General features: G+C 43.2%; 2 protein-coding genes across 2 annotated transcripts in view; one reads left to right on the top strand and one right to left on the bottom strand.

Annotated features, from left to right (window-relative positions):
- LOC147321558 (NACHT, LRR and PYD domains-containing protein 1-like) overlaps positions 1-15494 on the top strand; it is a 29398-nt gene extending 13904 nt beyond the window's left edge. Inside the window, exons 9-14 of the mRNA XM_086305521.1 lie at positions 11087-11157; positions 11522-11577; positions 12373-12587; positions 12797-13056; positions 14970-15089; positions 15197-15494. Of these exons, the coding sequence (XP_086161647.1) occupies positions 11087-11157; positions 11522-11577; positions 12373-12587; positions 12797-13056; positions 14970-15089; positions 15197-15364 (890 nt within the window). The 3' untranslated portion in view covers positions 15365-15494. The remainder of the gene's footprint in view (positions 1-11086; positions 11158-11521; positions 11578-12372; positions 12588-12796; positions 13057-14969; positions 15090-15196) is intronic.
- On the bottom strand, positions 9658-18545 carry LOC147321557 (uncharacterized). Its single transcript, XM_086305559.1, has 6 exons — positions 18486-18545; positions 15003-15118; positions 12721-12926; positions 12275-12570; positions 11925-12015; positions 9658-11831 (listed from the first exon to the last, which is right to left on the bottom strand). Exon 6 carries the CDS (start codon positions 10475-10477, stop codon positions 9821-9823), a length of 657 nt encoding a protein of 218 aa, XP_086161685.1. The 5' UTR covers positions 10478-11831; positions 11925-12015; positions 12275-12570; positions 12721-12926; positions 15003-15118; positions 18486-18545; the 3' UTR covers positions 9658-9820.
- Positions 18546-18779: the final 234 nt, after the last annotated feature.

The following is an 18779-nucleotide window of genomic DNA, read 5'->3' as shown; positions in this document are numbered from 1 at the left end:
TTTCACGTACAGGACTTGTAATCAGGCGGAAGCTTGCTGGAGCAGGAGGTCGTCAGACTTGACGCAAAGTTCCAACAGCAGGAGTAAACCCTGAAAGAGCTACAGAAGCAAAAGGGTCAAGTTACAAGGAGAAGATGCAGGCAGCTGCAACAACGGATGAAAACAGACCCAAAGAGGAGGGGAGGACCCCAGGGCATGCGTCAGGCCGCTGGTTTACCCAAACAACAGAGCAGGAAGGTGATGAATACAAACACACAAACACACACTTCTGCATCCGCCGACTTAGAATGAAGAGAAACACACACATGAACACTTATGCACTCGTTGAGTGAGTGAAAACTGATACACACCCATGCACCAAAATCAAAATGTTGATTCAATTCACTAAGAAGTGACACACAATGCTCCAGCTGCTGCAATGAAGAATGCTTTACTGACAAAGGCTCAATGCTGCACACAACAAATTCAAATATAGAATCTGTTACAATAATAAGTCCAGAGGGCATTTGTGTGGTCTGGGGAGCAGAGTCCGGAGAGGTTTGGTTATGAAAACGATGCCTGTGTGAGATATCTGGGGCTTAAGGCCTCGACTCAATTGTTTACTGTACACTAAAAAGAAAAGAAAACAGCCTGAGCAGTGGTGCAGAGTGAAAACGATGAATTAACAGTGTGAGTCTTATTTCAGAGCGCCACATCATTGTGATGGAGACTTAATAAAAGGAGGAACACACGGACAAAGAAGAAGAGAAAGGGGGGGCAGCCCTTGAACACGATTGCCTGAGGTATTAAAGTTCTGTACTAAATTCTGGTTTCCAGTGTGAGAAAAGTCACGCAGTGCCAGTAGAAGAGCTAGGTTGAGTGATGATTCTAAATTACTGTAAGTAAATCATCGTACACCCGTTCAAGTTTCATGATAACGGGGATCTAGACTTTGTTGAACCCTAGGCAATTTGAACAGGTAAGATTTGAGTGAATAAAAGTTATTGAATAAGTGTTGAGGTAAACTGGCAGAATTAAGAGAACTAAAACATTTCAAGAGCTCAAATTACTTAATAGGGAAACGGTTCAATTTTGTTTCACGAACACAAAAATATATAGGTGTATGAATATGAAAAGGTTGAGGTGGTGTTGATTTGACTCTGTTTAGGTTTAGGTTTGGCATTTTTACTGATAGGAGGAATATTCAGTGACAAGTCCTAAGACCCGGGCGTCTGCATTTTTGTTTTTGTTATCTTTCATTTTATTTTGTTTTATATTTTGAACAGTGCACTGATTTTTGTTTGTGAATCTTTTCTTTAAGCAGATCTGCACATCGGAAATTACAAGCGTTACACGTCGGCGAGAAAATTGTTGTAAGTGAGTTTCTCCGCATTGAAATTGGCTCTGGAGGAAACCACTTATGGGGACAATTAGAAAATGAGAGTCCCTGCCCAAAAAAGGATTCAGCGAGGTAATCCGATCTCAAGTTCTTCTTTTTCTTTTTGAAATGAGCTCATTTTGCTGAGGGCGGAAATCTAAATGCGGCGATGGTTTCCGCTATCAGCAAAGAAAGAAAAATGGATGAATGAATGAATGGATGAAAGACTGGAAATAAAACAAACGGACTGACTGGTAAAAGCTGACAAGACTTGACTACGACTTAAGGTTAACCTCCACCGAGACAGAACAAGAGGGTGGATGAATTTATGTGTGATTCTTTTACAGGAAATGTTTTTATAGCATCTATGGGATGTGGATGGCTGACTACGGTCAATATGCTGCTAATGTTTGCTTTGCTTTGGTGAGAAGGGTGCAGTAGAAAACAGACAAGTGACATGAAAACAAGTAATAATAACAAATAACTAATTTGGGGACAGTTTAACCTAGAGCCCACTAACTGGCCATTAGGGGCTCTCTCTCTCTCTCTCTCTCTCTCTCTCTCTTGGAGTAATATTGCCAAAGGGTGAATAAAGCAAATTGCGGCAATAATAGTGATTTAATGATTGGAGAAACCTGAACATGATACTTGTCTGTTGTGCTGAATCGTTTATTACTCTTATGATTTGCAGGTGGTTGTAAATAAGCTGTTTACTTTAACAGGTTTGCTTTTTAGCTGAATTGCAAAATACAACTAGAACGATTAATTGAGACTAATCACAACTAACCTGAAACTGAGGAGGTTCTATATAAGGAAGAATTAAAACAGGTATAAAATGCATCTGATCTTTAATTGCAGGTGTGACCATGAAGATTTTTTGGTACAGATTGCAGGTTGTTGCTCATTATTGAAGTGTGCTCATAAAGGCAAAAGCTATATAGGGGGTCTGTGATTTGGTCTGTGTTTTAATAATTTAGGTATGGCAAATTAAAGGTTTTTAGACAATTTAGGGGACCAGTGAGAAGCATAATTAGATGATCAGAAACTGAGTACTACACTTAAGTTGGAATTAAGAATGCCCAATTTGTTTGAGGTCTGTTGTTCACTTTTATACACACATTGCAAATGTGCTTATAAGGAGCTGGCACTTAGTCTGTGAAGGTCAAAAGCTTCATCCGACAACGGATCGGATTGATATATTGGAGCTATTGACTTCACGTGCAGAGGGTTAAGTGCATGCACGCTTACACACATAAGCATGGCATAGGATTGGAATAAACAAAGTCAACAACATTAGGTTAGGAGAGCCAGCGCAGGAGAGGTGTTGGCTTTCTGTCTCTTGCAGAGAAGGGAACAGACACCAGACGGGGACACGGAGATATGGGGACCCTTCACAGCAACTGGGGTCAAGTGTCATGGCCTTGGGGCTCCTTGAGAAGATGGATCCCATAACCACAGCGATAACCAGGAAGGGGTTGGCAAAAGCTAGGAACACCAGAGACCAACGAGGTTCGAGAGGCTTTTGGCAAAAAGGGGGACACGGCGGTGACAACGGACAACAAACACACAGATCTTTGTTTGAATAATCCCCAGATCTGTGTAACGACTGAAGGGTGGTCTAACCCCGGAAGTCGAAGAAAGAAGAATCTGAGGGCGTTTCTTCACTCCAAGAGGAGGTGGTAAAGGGGCCTGAAGCGTGACAGGCTGACACTCGAGTCTGAAGCTAAAAGAACAGCTGGGTTGTGGGAAAATTGGAAAACAACGGAGGTGTTGGGGTTGATAAGTGTCATAACGTGTTTGTTTGGTTTGGAGACAAATCCTGGTGTGAGTTGGGCTGGCAAGCCAGCCCAAAGAGGAGGAATGTGACCAGGAGATATTTTATTTTGTATTCTTATGATCACAGTTATAATTAGAAGTATCAATCATTAATCATTTACCATTGTGGAATCTGATGACAGTATAATCTTTGTTTTATATCTATGGTAATCTGAGTAAAGATTAATGTATGCAGGTTATCATCATTGTAATCAAGTCTCAAATGGTATCCACAGCATTGTATTCACCGTCCATAACTGGAGGGTCCAGCAGGACCTTGTTCTAATTCATTTGCAGGCCTACATCAGAACATGCACATAGAGAGTTATGTAAACACGCACGTTCACCCTTATTTACACAGGGAGGTCATGTCAGGACATTCTCTAGTTGGACACACAGGCTCACCGAACTGCACAACATGACATGTCACACACTTGGTTTTCTCTAAAGTATCATCTGATGTTTGTATAAGGAGAACTTTGGACTATGGGGAGACTGTTATCATTTCCAGTAAGGTCTAACTGTGTGATGTCATCATGGGTTACATAAGGACGGGGAGCTGTCCACTCTTTGGAGATCTGTGGCTGTACGCTTGTCTTCCCATGCTTCTGTCTTAGAAGCATGTAATAAAATCACTATGTTTGTCACCTACACGGACTCGGCTGTTTTTCCTTCTTACCCAAACTGAACCAGACGTAACAACAGGTTTATTTCATGTTTTAGAAATCATAATAGTTAGAAGGTTACTACTTGGAACTCCTGAACTCCTCCTAGATATCTTTTCTTAGCCGGCTGCACTCAAACGCTGGACGTGGAGAAGCTCATAGCTGATGTCAGACACTAACCCAGCAGCTTCACTGCATCAGAACCTTTTGACACTTCCACTCTCATATTTCGAGTTCAGCGCATAAACTTTGAAACAGCCTTCCTGCATCATCCCGTGAGGTCGACTGAGTATTCAGGCTGTTTCTTGCACACCCCATCATTGGATCACAGCAAATGTTTCTATGCAAATATTTATTGAGAATGCACGATTGCATCTTTGTTGGGATATGCACACCTCTTTAATGTGTTTTCAACCAACCTGTGAATCCCCTTTGTGACTGTGCGCTTCGAAGAGTGCTCTCCTTATAGAGTTATTGTTATCTTTTAAAAATAGATGAGTGAGACGCACGTTCAGCTACAGAGGGCAGTACAACTGCCTGCTCTAATTAAATGGTTCAAGGTTCTTTATTTGTCACATGCATAGTTATACAAGTATAACACACAGTGAAATGTAACATGACACGCTCCTCGACATGTGCAAGAATGGAGGGGGGGGGGGGGGGGTATACATATATATATATATATATATATATATATATATATATATATATATATATATATATATACACACACATATAAAACACCCAGCACGCCCCTGCGGGCGGTTTATCCATCAAGCTCGGGTCCTCTACCAGAGGCCTGGGAGCTTGAGGGTCCTGCGCAGTATCTTAGCTGTTCCCAGGACTGCGCTCTTCTGGACAGAGATCTCCGATGTTGTTCCCGGGATCTGCTGGAGCCACTCGCCTAGCTTAGGAGTCACCGCACCTAGTGCTCCGATTACCACGGGGACCACCGTTACCTTCACCCTCCACATCCTCTCGAGCTCTTCTCTGAGCCCTTGGTATTTCTCCAGCTTCTCGTGTTCCTTCTTCCTGATATTGCTGTCATTCGGAACCGCTACATCGATCACTACGGCCGTCTTCTTCTGTTTGTCTACCACCACTATGTCCGGTTGGTTAGCCACCACCATTTTGTCCGTCTGTATCTGGAAGTCCCACAGGATCTTAGCTCGGTCATTCTCCACCACCCTTGGGGGCATCTCCCATTTTGACCTTGGGACTTCCAGGTTATACTCGGCACAGATGTTCCTGTACACTATGCCGGCCACTTGGTTATGGCGTTCCATGTATGCCTTGCCTGCTAGCATCTTGCACCCTGCTGTTATGTGCTGGATTGTCTCTGGGGCATCTTTACACAGCCTGCACCTGGGGTCTTGCCTGGTGTGATAGACCCCAGCCTCTATGGATCTTGTGCTCAGAGCTTGTTCTTGTGCTGCCATGATTAGTGCCTCTGTGCTGTCTTTCAGTCCAGCTTTGTCCAGCCACTGGTAGGATTTCTGGATATCAGCCACCTCCTCTATCTGCCGGTGGTATATACCGTGCAGGGGCCTGTCCTTCCATGATGGTTCCTCGTCTCCCTCCTCTTTCTTGGGTTTCTGCTGCCTGAGGTATTCACTGAGCACTCGGTCAGTTGGGGCCATCTTCCCAATGTATTCTTGGATGTTCCTTGTCTCATCCTGGACTGGACACATATATATATATATATATATATATATATATATATATATATATATATATATATATATATATATATATATATATATATATTTATTAGGGGTGCAACGATATTTGTATCGATATTGAACCGTTCGATACAGTGCTTTCGGTTCGGTACGCATATGTATCGAACAATACAACATTTGTAATTTATTTTATCAACTTTCCTTCTGACGATGCTGTCTGTGTTGAGCGCTCAGTGAATCTGCGTTCGACTACTCTGCCTAGGGTCGACAGTGCAGCCTAGGCGGAGTAGTCGAACGCAGATTCACTGAGCGCTCAACACAGACAGCATCGTCAGAAGGAAGAGCGCAGGGCAAGCTAGCGAGACAGAAGTTAAGCTCTCCTTACAACATAGACCTCCCCCACCCTCATTCAGATCTGGCGTTTGGAATAATTTTGGTTTTCATGTGACGTATGACCCTGAAGGTAAGCGAGTCATGGACTAAAGTAAAACAGTATGTTGGATGTGCCATGCAATGCTCAATTACATGGGTGGGAACTAGTGTGTTAGCGCAGTTAGCTCGTTAACGTGTTGGCCGTCTAGCCCCATGCACGGGGCGATCGGCGGTAGCTCGTTAACGGAGATTTGCCGTGTTGTGGCGTTAAGGTCATTTCAACGAGATTAACCTGAAAGCACTAGTGGGAACACAACGAATATGACTGCACATTTACGCCGACATCATCCTAGTGCAAAGACAAGTGGAAGCAGAAAAAAAAAAAAAAAAAGCATGCTACTAACTTTAGCCGAGTCATTTAGACAGCTGTTTAATATGCTGCTGAGAATATAGCCCAGAAGAAGCGGATAGTATAGCTTTTATTTTGGAAAGAGACATTTCTCTGTAATAAACTCTCTTTTCCAAAGATGAGTGATTCCTCAATCAGATACAGGGCTCGCAATATCGCTAGCCCGACGTCCCGGAGCTAGCGATTTTTTCAGTCGGGCTACCAAAATCTATCTCTGCCCTGCCCGTCGGGCTATCGTAGGAAGGAAAAATATATGTCAATGCTTTTGCATTCTTTCGGAAATGTAGCTGGGTAATTATGTCATTGGCATCGGTGAGCCACTGTCAATATGTGACATATTGAAGTCACGTTTGAATTTGCGCTTGTTTTTTGCTTTCACTTTGCAATCGTGCGAACTGTGTATAGAGAGCGACAGCACTGATCTGTGAGTGATGATAATTTGTGCACCAATTCCTCTGACATCGTCTTCTCAATCGTTAGCTTACTATGCAAACATGACAAGTGAAATCTCCCGCAGCTTAAACATGTGAGAGGTTGATCGCGCAGAGAATCGCTGAGCTTATGTGAGTGCGTGTGTAAAAGCAGCAGGATTTATATTTGACTACGATGACCTGGATGACTGAGAACCTTCACAGACAGATATATATTTTAGTTCTGCTGAGCCAAATAAGACAGGTCAGGGTGAAGAAGTGACAGCCAAAGAAAAGCTTACCACAAAACGGAGAAGTTATGACAAATCAGACTATAAGGCAAAAAGAAAGTGCAGCTTTATGGTTTCATGGACAAAAGAATTTCTGTGGCTGCAAAATGACGAGCTAAATAACCAGGGCTGCACATAAGTGGTCCGCAGGTGCATATTCGCTGTCAAAATAAAAAACACGCACAAGGGTTAGGGTTAAATTTAAAAACTGTACTTTTGAGTTAAAATATATATTTATAATTTTAATAAATGACAAATTAAAAATGCATGAACATTTTTTTTGTATCGAAAAAATATCGAACCGTGACACCAAAGTATGGCAGCACGGTGGCACGGTGGTTAGCACTGTTGCCGCACAGCAAGAAGGTCCTGAGTTCAATTCCACCATCAGGCCGGGGTCTTTCTGTGTGGAGTTTGCATGTTCTCCCCGTGTTTGCGTGGGTTCTCTCCGGGTACTCCAGCTTCCTCCCACCGTCCAAAGACATGCAGCTTGTGGGGATAGGTTAATTGGATAATCCAAATTGTCACTAGGTGTGAATGTGCAAATGAATGTGAGTGCGAATGGTTGTCTGTCCCTGTGTGTTAGCCTTGCGACAGACTGGCGACCTGTCCAGGGTGTACCCCACCTCTCGCCCTATGACAGCTGGGATAGGCTCCAGCGCCCCCTGCGACCCTGAAAAAGGATAAGCGGAAGTGAATGGATGGATGGATGGACACCAAAGTATCGAACCGAACCGAACCGTGAATTTTGTGTATCGTTGCACCCCTAATATATATATATATATATATATATATATATATATATATATATCTTAGCCTGTTCATCTTAGTAAGATGAACAGGCACATGGGTCAATACATGAGCGGGACACAGAAAGGAATTGGCAAGGATACCAGAGGTGCAAAACACCAGCTACTGGTAGACAGAACAATCAGCCGAGACTGCAAGACCAGACTGACCAACCTGTGCACTGCCTGGATTGATTACAAGAAGGCCTATGACTCAATGCCCCACAGCTGGATACTGGAATGCCTAGAATTGTACAAGATCAATGGGACCCTAAGAGCCTTCATCAAGAACTCAATGGGGATGTGGCATACAACACTAGAGGCCAACTCCAAGCCCAAGTCACCATCAAGTGCGGGATCTACCAAGGAGATGCTCTGTCCCCACTGCTGTTCTGCATAGGCCTGAACCCCCTCAGTGAGATCATTAACAAGACTGGCTACGGATACCGACTACGGAACGGAGCAGTTGTCAGCCACCTCCTGTACATGGATGACATCAAGCTGTATGCCAAGAGTGAACGAGACATCGATTCACTGATCCACACTACCAGGCTATACAGCAATGACATTGGAATGTCGTTCGGACTGGAGAAGTGTAGTCGGATGGTAACAAAGAGAGGGAAGGTAGTCAGAACTGAGGGGATTGAACTACCAGAAGGCAACATTGCAGACATAGAGGACAGTTACAAGTACCTGGGGATCCCGCAGGCGAATGGGAACCATGAAGAGGCCGCTAGAAAAGCTGCAACCACCAAGTACCTGCAGAGGGTCAGGCAAGTCCTGAGGAGTCAGCTGAATGGTAAGAACAAGATCCGGGCCATCAACACGTACGCCCTGCCCGTGATCAGGTACCCTGCTGGGGTAATAGGCTGGCCAAAGGAGGAGATAGAAGCCACTGACATAAAGACAAGAAAGCTCCTTACCATGCATGGAGGGTTTCACCCCAAGTCCAGCACCCTGAGGCTGTACGCTAAGCGGAAGGAAGGGGGCCGGGGACTGGTGAGTGTCAGCACCACAGTCCAGGATGAGACAAGGAACATCCAAGAATACATTGGGAAGATGGCCCCAACTGACCGAGTGCTCAGTGAATACCTCAGGCAGCAGAAACCCAAGAAAGAGGAGGGAGACGAGGAACCATCATGGAAGGACAGGCCCCTGCACGGTATGTACCACCGGCAGATAGAGGAGGTGGCTGATATCCAGAAATCCTACCAGTGGCTGGACAAAGCTGGACTGAAAGATAGCACAGAGGCACTAATCATGGCAGCACAAGAACAAGCTCTGAGCACAAGATCCATAGAGGCTGGGGTCTATCACACCAGGCAAGACCCCAGGTGCAGGCTGTGTAAAGATGCCCCAGAGACAATCCAGCACATAACAGCAGGGTGCAAGATGCTAGCAGGCAGGGCATACATGGAACGCCATAACCAAGTGGCCGGCATAGTGTACAGGAACATCTGTGCCGAGTATAACCTGGAAGTCTCGAGGTCAAAATGGGAGATGCCCCCAAGGGTGGTGGAGAATGACCGAGCTAAGATCCTGTGGGACTTCCAGATACAGACGGACAAAATGGTGGTGGCTAACCAACCGGACATAGTGGTGGTAGACAAACAGAAGAAGACGGCCGTAGTGATCGATGTAGCGGTTCCGAATGACAGCAATATCAGGAAGAAGGAACACGAGAACATCGGAGATCTCTGTCCAGAAGAGCGCAGTCCTGGGAACAGCTAAGATACTGCGCAGGACCCTCAAGCTCCCAGGCCTCTGGTAGAGGACCCGAGCTTGAAGGATAAACCGCCCGCAGGGGCGTGCTGGGTGTTTTTATATATATATATATATATATATATATATATATATAATAAGGTGAAGACATTAGGTGAATGTGCAGTAGTAGCAGCTAGCAGGTGAATTCTGTACATTAATATGAATAGACATCCGACTATTTTACAGGATAGACAATATAAACATATTTAAAATTAAAGGAATTGAAATGTACATTGTGCCTTGGTTTAGTGTCTGGAAGAGTCCTGTCTCAGTCAATTATAGATGATGTGAGAGGGCGGGTGTGTGTGTTTAGGGCCCGGATGGCTTGGGGATAGAAGCTCCTCTTGAGTCTCTCTGTCCTTGCCCGGAAGATGCGGAACCTTCTACCAGATTGCAGAAGTTGGAACAGTTTGTTGCCAGGATGGGACGGGTCCTTCAGTATCTGCGCTGCTCTAGTCCGGCATCTCCTGGTGTAGGTGTCCTGAAGCGGGGGGAGAGCAATCCTGCAGCAGCGTTCTGCTGTACGGATCACTCTCTGGAGAGCTTTTTGGTCCTTCACACAGCTGTTCCCGAACCACGATGTCATGTTCTGTGTGAGGATGCTCTCCACAGCGCCTGTATAGAAAATCCTGAGGATCTTTGGAGAGACCCTGAACTTCCTCAGTTGTCGTAGGTGATACAGGCGCTGCCTAGCCTTTTTGGTCTGGACCTGAATGTGGGCAGCCCATGTCAGGTCTGAGGAGATGTGGACACCAAGATACTTGAAGGACTGCACCCTCTCCACTGGAGCTCCATTGATGATAATGGGCTTGTAGTCTCTGTGCTGACTCCTTCTGAAGTCCACCACCAGCTCCTTGGTCTTGCTGACGTTCAGCTGGAGGTGGTTGTCCTGGCACCACGATGCCAGATTCTTCACTTCATCCATGTAGGCCGCCTCATCGTTGTTGGAGATGGCACCCAACACCACTGTGTCGTCAGCAAACTTCACAATGGTGTTGGAGCCATGGGTGGCCACACAGTCTGAAGTGTGGGTTGCCAACTCCCAGTAAAACAAAAGAAGATGAAGAAGAAATTACATAATAGTCATGCTGTGAGACGATGCAGTGTGTAATATTAATAGATAAATATCTGAAAAGAAAAAGTAGGCAGTCTGACCACATGAAAGCCCTAGCATGATTAGTGGTCAGAAGCAAAAAGGTGTACTGGGGACAAACCAAGCGGATTCCACTATAACTGGTGTGCAGGGAAAAACTATCAATATGCTTTTTGTGACATTTTTGTTTGTGATTTCTTTCTAATGTGAAATATGTGCTGTGGCTCCGAAAGGTTGGGAAACATTGCTCTATAAAAGTTTATCTGTGGTGCAGCTGAAAATGGTAGCATGTTTTCAGATCTGGATTAAATTATTCAGACACAAATCAGCTTTGATTTCTAGCAAAATATTTCTGAGTGTACACTTTGGACGTCTGCAGTCAGCTCTGACGAAAAGTGTTCCAGGGAATCCTGAACTATTCTGCTGTCTGTCTCTCATCAGGTGACTCTGAACAAACATTGGATATAAACCCTTTAGCTGATTTATCTGAGGATGACATAGAGCCAATTAAGGTGAGACAAAAGCAAGCGGATTCTTATCACTTACACATGTAATGACTGTTAATCTCGGCACTTTTTCATAGTAGTAGTCTAAACTTTGTCTGATGGAACAAAGAAGGAGGCTTCAGGACAGAAACTAACTCCACGTGTTGAATTTACCTGCACTGCAACACTGATTAATTGTACGTTATCAGGATGCTTTAAGCTTTATCCTGCATGGCTCCATGTTTTCATTGTTTTTAGTCCCACTATTTTACTGCCAGTTTTGAAAGTACGTACATATAACTGCTGATGTGTATGTTGTGTAGTTTGTAGTTTCTTCACTGCTTACTGGTTTGTTGCTGCTTTAAACAGCTGGTGTTGTTCTGATTTCCAGCCTCCATCAAGCTTCACACCTGAAGTACAACCTGAATCCACACAAATCTCCCACAGGTGATACTAAAACCACAGCTGTCACTGCTTTCACCTCCACATTAGAATGATGTCACACATGCTCTGATGTGACCTGATTTGTATTGCACACCTGGAGGTGTGACATAGTAAATTACCTCCTCCTCTCCATCGATGTCTAATATATGAGACGTTGTGTGTATTTGTGTACTTTGCTTTTCTCTCCCTCTGTGTTTTCCTTTGTCCATCTCACTCAGACATCATTTCCCCTGAAAGATCATCTGGAGCGTCAGTTTCTGATGGGAGCAGCACAGTTGCATCTCAGTTATTCAGCTCTAGTTTGCACTATCAGTGATGAAGGAACTGATCAGACAGTTGACGTCCCTCACCTCAGTGACAGACAGAGATGATGTCAGACTTCAGGCAGGACCTTCACTTGGCCCTCCAGCTCCAGTAACAGCTGCCTCCACAGATGCCTGTCTGTGTTAGAGATGACAGGGTTCATCTGGGTTCTGTGTGATTTGAGGTGTTCTGATAATATAAAACTCAAATACAGCGATGGCAGGTTACTATCAGTGCAGAAAGAGGCTGAAGCCTCCGGGATGACTAACCACAACCGTGTTCTAATTATGTGACATGTGAGTCAAACCCTGAGATATCCCAAACCACAAGTAGAATTAATAACCTGCTTTGGCTTTAGAGCCAAAGCAGCAGAGTTACAGATGTAGCATCCCCTCACTTTGGTGGATGTGACAGTTTGGACTCAAACAGAAGCTTCAGATGTTCTCGTTGGTTTCTTTCTTTTAGATTCTAGTTTAACCGTTTCATCTTCTACAGGTTCAGGTGTCCTGGTCCAGGTGTGTTCCAGTGTACTCTGACCAGACTGGTGTTTGTTATGGCTCAGGAGGCGGAGCTGCTGTACTGGAATGTCCAATGGGATGAGAGCCTCCTTCAACAAGCTGGAAAAACAGCTGCAGGGCCGCTGTTTAACATCACATGCTCTGAGGACGCAGTCCGTCAGCTCCACCTGCCACACTGTGAAACAAAGGAGGGTGAGCACCGTGCTGCGATGATGAGATGAATTGTGTTCAGTATCAAAACAAGCACTTTATTATGATTGTTGTTGCACACATTAATAAATGGGTAGCATCTAACTTGTAGATAACAGTGATTAGTTTGAACTACCTGAAGTGTTGAAAAGTAAATGGTGCAGGATGAATCCCTGAGCAGGAAATAGTGCAGCAGCTCTTTCCCTTCACAGCGTTGTGTGTTGATGGCCTGCTGTCTGTCGCGCACGTCTTTGATGATGGGATAAGCATCTTGAAACCGATGAGGATCACCGACACGCATGTGATTGTGAACGTCTCCCACCTCTCTGCCTTTGGTCTTATCTGGAATTTTGTTAAAAAGTTCTTTAAAATCCCAGAAGCAGGCCAGGTTCTGCTGTTCCTGCGATTTAAAGACACAATGCCTCTAAAAATCAACGTGTTTCTCCTGCATGAAAGAATCCATCTGTCAGAGGTAAGCATAGAGCACTCAGGCGGTCTCACTCTGCAGATTTCTGATGCTTCCAGTAGGGGGCAGACACCCTGGGCTTTATTCATTGGTTAGTAGAAGCACAGAGTCAAGCTTCTCAGACTGCAGACTCTCACTCTCACTGACCAATCACAGCGCTTTATTCTTGACTTCAGTAACGATCCAGAGTTGATTGCATAGTTATCTCCAGAGGTGGGACCAAGTCATTGTTTTGCAAGTCTCAAGTAAGTCTCAAGTCTTTATCCTCAAGTCTCAAGTCAAGTCTCAAGTAATGTCAGGCAAGTCAGAGTCAGAGTCTCAAGTCACTGGTGTAAAAGTCCGAGTCAAGTCACAAGTCTGAAACTTTGAATTTCAAGTCCTTTCCAGTCTTTAAAAAAAAAAAAACGAAAAAATAATGTTGCAGTTATGCTAAATGTAAATATTAGACCATGTAATTTTAAAATCTGTGTTTTTCTCAACACATGACAAAATAGTGAACTTAGAAAATATACACAAATTGTGAAATTGCACCTCTTTAAAATGCAGCTCAATTAAACCTAGCTCCAAGAATAATTTTCACCGACAGTTCTGAGATAAGCTGCATGTTATTCTTGGATGCGGTTGTAGGACCGGCTTTAAAATCGCATGACAAAAATATCATACATATTAAAAAAAACTGTATCACCAACGTAGCCTGGACAACATTTGCTAGTTAGATGAAGTCAGCTATCTCATCGTAGCATATTTATATGCATATTTATAATCATACGGTTCTTGGAGTGAGTGCATACACTCATGAAGTTTAGTAACTTCAGGTCACTGCAACAAGCCCAGGTACAGTTTACCGACGGATGGGTAGTAGTAGTAGTGGGTAGTAGTGGAAATAATTTCTGGTACCCATCACAGAAATGTAGCAGTGACAATAATATTGTATGCTGTAATCGTACTGGGCAATTAGTGATACAAAAAACCTGTTTTATCCTGTGAATAAAAGTATATGTTTTTGTCAATGTACCATAATAACAGAAGCGAAACGCAATATTGTGTCAGGACAATTCACTATTTATGCACAATAAACAAAGGAGCATAGCGCGACCATTTCTGTTCAGCGCCAGACTTGCTTGTAACCTATATCACCAATTATGTTAAGAAAAATGACGCATTAACTACAACAGCAGACTGACCTTCGTGGAAATGCTTGGAGCAGACTAACCTGTGAGCTGGAGTGTTCTGGGACGTTATATTTGGTCTTTGAATGGCTGCAATCCAGTCGCCTCTTTGTTACTTCGGAAACATGGCTGAACAATTTCTCTTCAACGACGTAATCCGATAACAACCGATCTCTTTACCCGTCAGCTTCTCGTGGCTGTCATTCGACCGGCTATTGCAGTTAATAATACAACAGCTTCTTGACATTTTTGTGTTTCTTTTTATCGCTGTGTGACTGATTTTAATTGAAAGCCTGCGTGCGCTAGTACCACTTGCCACGAGTTCCCAGAATCCTTTGCGGTTCTACCCGTGAATGACGTCACATTTTCAATCTCTATATAATATGCATGTTAAATTTTATATTTGGGGTAAAATATCAAGTCTTTTCAAGTAAACAGGTTCAAGTCCAATTCAAGTCCCAGGTCATTGGTGTAAAAGTCCAAGTCAAGTCACAAGTCTTAGAACATTTTTTCAAGTCAAGTCTAAAGTCATAAAATTAATGACTCGAGTCTGACTCGAGTCCAAGTCATGTGACTCGAGTCCACACCTCTGGTTATCTCTCCCCCTACTGACAAAGTAAACCTGGGTTTACTGACTACACTGGATCATTTGTTCCACACTTTAGTCGACACTTGATAATTATAAATGATTTCTATAGATAAACAGATCAACATATGAACATTAACATAATTTTATATCCTACCACTGAGGTTAAAAAGCAACAAGGCAATGATGCTACATACATTGAGACGTCTTCAGACTGCGTGCTTCACATCGGTCAGCGTTACAGTGTCCACTGTGAACCCGAGGGCCTGAAGATACAGCCGAACGTGAGCCAACAGTCGTGAATAAAATGCCCCTGAAAATAAAGTCAGATATAAAATAAGCAGTTTTCTATCAGTCCCTATTAAAACCGCAGATTCTTGTTGGTTTTCAGCACGCAGAGTTTTGGAAAAAGCTTGGACCGAATTACTATCCAACATTTGAGGTTTTCCTGACTGCAAACCTGGAGGTTGTGACTCTGATAGTCAAGGACCAAGATGGAAATGAAGCCTGGCGTCGTGATGGTAAAAGTTCCACTGCAGCAGCAGAAATGACTGTATAAATTTCTGCTACAAGGATATTTTATAAACGTTCAACTGAAATCATATTTAAGTCTCTTTTTAGTGTTTGTCCCAGAAAAGGACCGAGTCTCACCAGAGGACAGCGCACACCACAAAACAAAAATAGATGAGGATAAGCTGCTGCTAATCCGCTCAGAGTTTATTGAAAGAGTGTCTGCAGAGGGTTTAAACAAAATTGTAGATAAACTCCTCGAGCGTCATATTATAATTGATGTAGAGATGGAGTCTGGGACATGTGAGACAAAAAGCAGAGCAAATAAAGTGCGATGCATAATCGACACCGTGCGACGAAAAGGAAATGACGCCTGCAGACATCTGCTCGATGTTCTCAAAGAGGTGGACCCAACCCTTTTCAGAGTGATCGTGCCAAACGAAGCCAAAAAAACCTCCAAAGAAGCTCATGAGCTGTGGTGCTAAAGTCTCACGTTACTCAGTGAAATCTTGAAATGACCAGTTTTTGTAATCACTCTGAAAGTGATTCTCTTGAACCAACTTGGACTTGTTTGAATGGATGCTGAGCAGAAAACCAGATGGAGTTGTTAACAATCTCAGACTGCTTCATAATGTTAAAGGTGTTTCCGTAAAGTTTAGTCATTCCAGCTTTCGCTCACTAGATGGCGACAGAAGATTGGTGATAGAGGCTGTACCTCACACATATAGACAGGAAATGTGCACGTTAACATGATGTTTATCAGTTTTAAACTGATAGAAATGATATTTTTAAGTTTTACTCAAACTATTTTTAAATAATCCCAGATTAAATGGTAAATGGACTGATTCTTATATAGTCAAGTACTCAGATTAACAATAACAATTTCAAGGTGCTTTATTTTGGAAGGGAAAGACTTGGTCTTCAAACTTTGGTGGTTTGAAGGATTCTGGATCAACGCTGCAAGTTTATTTTTTTCAGTCTTGATCATCTGAATCAATCAAATTAATGTTACTGTGAAATTATTCTAATTATTTTGTACAAATTTTGGCTGTTATGTGTTTACTTTGCATTAGTATTAGTAACCATCTGTCTTAACTGTTCCTTATGTGATTAAAATCACCACAGTTTGGTAATCACACAGATTCACGTTTCCTTCCTCTCTGCTAATAAATGAAGCCATTAAATTTCCTCTAAAAGTCTTCAGTCAGTTTCCTCTGACTTCCTGTATCACACATACAAAAGTTGACAGGGAAGAGCATGTGTGACACAAAAGACCAGGGCCCGTATCCCTAAAGATTCTGAGAATCCTCTCAGAGAGCTCCTAACTTAACCTAAAAATTCCTTGCCAGGAGTTTTAGCTTAGAAGTGATTCCAGAACATTTTCAGTGAACTCTGAGCAAGGAATGGATGGGAAATCCTATCTTAGTGAGGAGGTGTGGTTGACCCCGTTGCTAGGTATGAGTCATCATTTCAAAAGCCGTGATTGGTTGATCCTACAAGTTTGATGGAAATGAGCTTTTGGTGATAATGAGCAAAGGATGTACCCTCAAATCAATAAACATATTATATACTCTAATCTTATGCTGACTGTAATTGTAAATAATATTTCACATTCAAGAAAATATCTGGAAAATGAATAGTAAGCTGTAGGGGTTATAGCCATTAGAATCTAAAATATGTGAAAACTTAAACTCATTACACCCTGTTCAAATAATGATTCGTGTCTTATTTGCTCATATTAATATCCTAGCTGGCATATTTTGTACTTTCACTCCCATATGGACCCCGTTGAAAACAAGATGGCCTATTTCAAGAGGCTGTCCTTAATGAAGTAGAAATCACAACGTTACAAGTCCAGTGTGGTCTTAACGAGGGTAACACGGCTCAGCTTTTAGCAATGTCTGTGATTGCAGACCCAAGTCATCACTGCTGCATTGTTGCATTTTCCCGGTTGCCAAATACCTCGGGGTTGTGATTACTTTCGTCTCCGGTGTAATAGCGTTGTGGCGTCGAGTTGGTGAAGTAATTGCATCTCTAAGGAGATCCACCACAAACATGATTCCTGCACGATCCAATCTGTAGCGTCTCAATAATTCCCTGTCATCCAGTGTTTGCAGGACATCTCTCCTGCCTCGTCTGTTGGCCATTTTGTGCAGCTGCTTAGGGGAACTCCTAAGCCACTAAAAGTCCTCTTCCCTGCTCGTAGCAGATCTTGCCTTAGGAGCCCTTTTAAGCGCTAGGAATCTTGAGGAATAGCTTTTATATTAACTGGGATTGTCATGTCACTTTTAGGGGAAATTCTAAGAAAACGTCATGACTCTGAGAATTTTCTTAGAATTTGGCCGCTAGGAGCCACTTTTTGCACAAAGATTCTTTAGGGATACGGGCCCAGAGGTCTGTAGCATGAAGATGGCTTTTGTTTTATCCCAGTAGCTTCAGGGCAGGTGGGTGGCATTTCTGTTAATATCTGCTAATATTGTAAATAATTACTGTTGAGCGTGTGAGAGATGTGAATGAGGTTGATGATAGCAGATAAAAATAAGCTGCAGTGAGAGACGACTCTTTCATCTCTGTGTCATGAAAAGAAAGATATGGATGTAAAAGCTAATAAAGGTGAAGTTAGGAGGTGTGAAAACAAACCAGGAGTCAGACTGTGGGAGGACTTCAGACAGAAGTTGTTAAATACAGAGAGAAGAGTTGGAAATATGACAGAACATGTGAGACATTTAGAACAATAAACTATGTATAGCAATGTAAATGTGGGAGGGGGCACTGAAGGTGCTGATTGTCAGCTTTCCCTATCCAGAGTACTGCTGCAGCTTCATTAGCCTCTGCTAACACTACATACCTCAGCCTGCCACCCAACTGTGGCGATGCAAATGACAGGAAACAGGAATAAATGCCGGACACAAGAGACACCCAGAAGGTTTATGTAAGGCTGCCAGTGCATACTTTGACAGAGAGTCTGTGAGGCAAACGACCCGGGCGAGGAAAAGCCCCAGAAATCAGCCTAAACATCTTCCAGGCGCACACTACAGCTCATGCTGTGAAACTGGCCTGTTTCTGTGGGGCAGGTCACTCAGGAAGTGAAGAGGACTATAAACTAAGAAAGGTTCGACTGTAATAAAAGCTCTCTCATCACAACTCGCTCACATTTTAAACATGTTTACTTTCACAGATGAGCTGACCACTGCCACGACACGCGAGAACGACATGACGGTGATGAAAATGAGACAAAGTTACAGATAAGAGGAAGTGAAAATGTGGAAAGTACAGAGGATTACAAAATAAGACAGGACATGACTTGAAATAGAAACTCAAAGTAAAGATGGGGAATTGTACCTGTCAGGTTTGGACACGAAGGATGGGTGAGATAAAACACTGTGTGTGGATCCTTTCCACGCATTTAATGTCATACACACCTTTAAAGTAACTTTAAACATACAGCCTGCTGATGTTCGTCT

Source organism: Aulonocara sp. 'chitande type north' Nkhata Bay, linkage group LG9 (genome assembly GCF_057382095.1).
Source record: "Aulonocara sp. 'chitande type north' Nkhata Bay isolate Kocher_YH1m ecotype deep benthic linkage group LG9, A_spYH_male_GT1.1, whole genome shotgun sequence".
NCBI classification, from domain to species: domain Eukaryota; kingdom Metazoa; phylum Chordata; class Actinopteri; order Cichliformes; family Cichlidae; genus Aulonocara; species Aulonocara sp. 'chitande type north' Nkhata Bay.
The sequence above is the reverse complement of the archived record's forward strand: the minus strand, read 5'-3'. Positions and strand labels throughout refer to the sequence as shown.

What these genes read in the sequence shown, in the direction of transcription:
- LOC147321557 (XM_086305559.1), bottom strand. Translation starts at nt 10,477, where the DNA reads ATGGATGAAGTGAAGAATCTGGCATCGTGGTGCCAGGACAACCACCTC.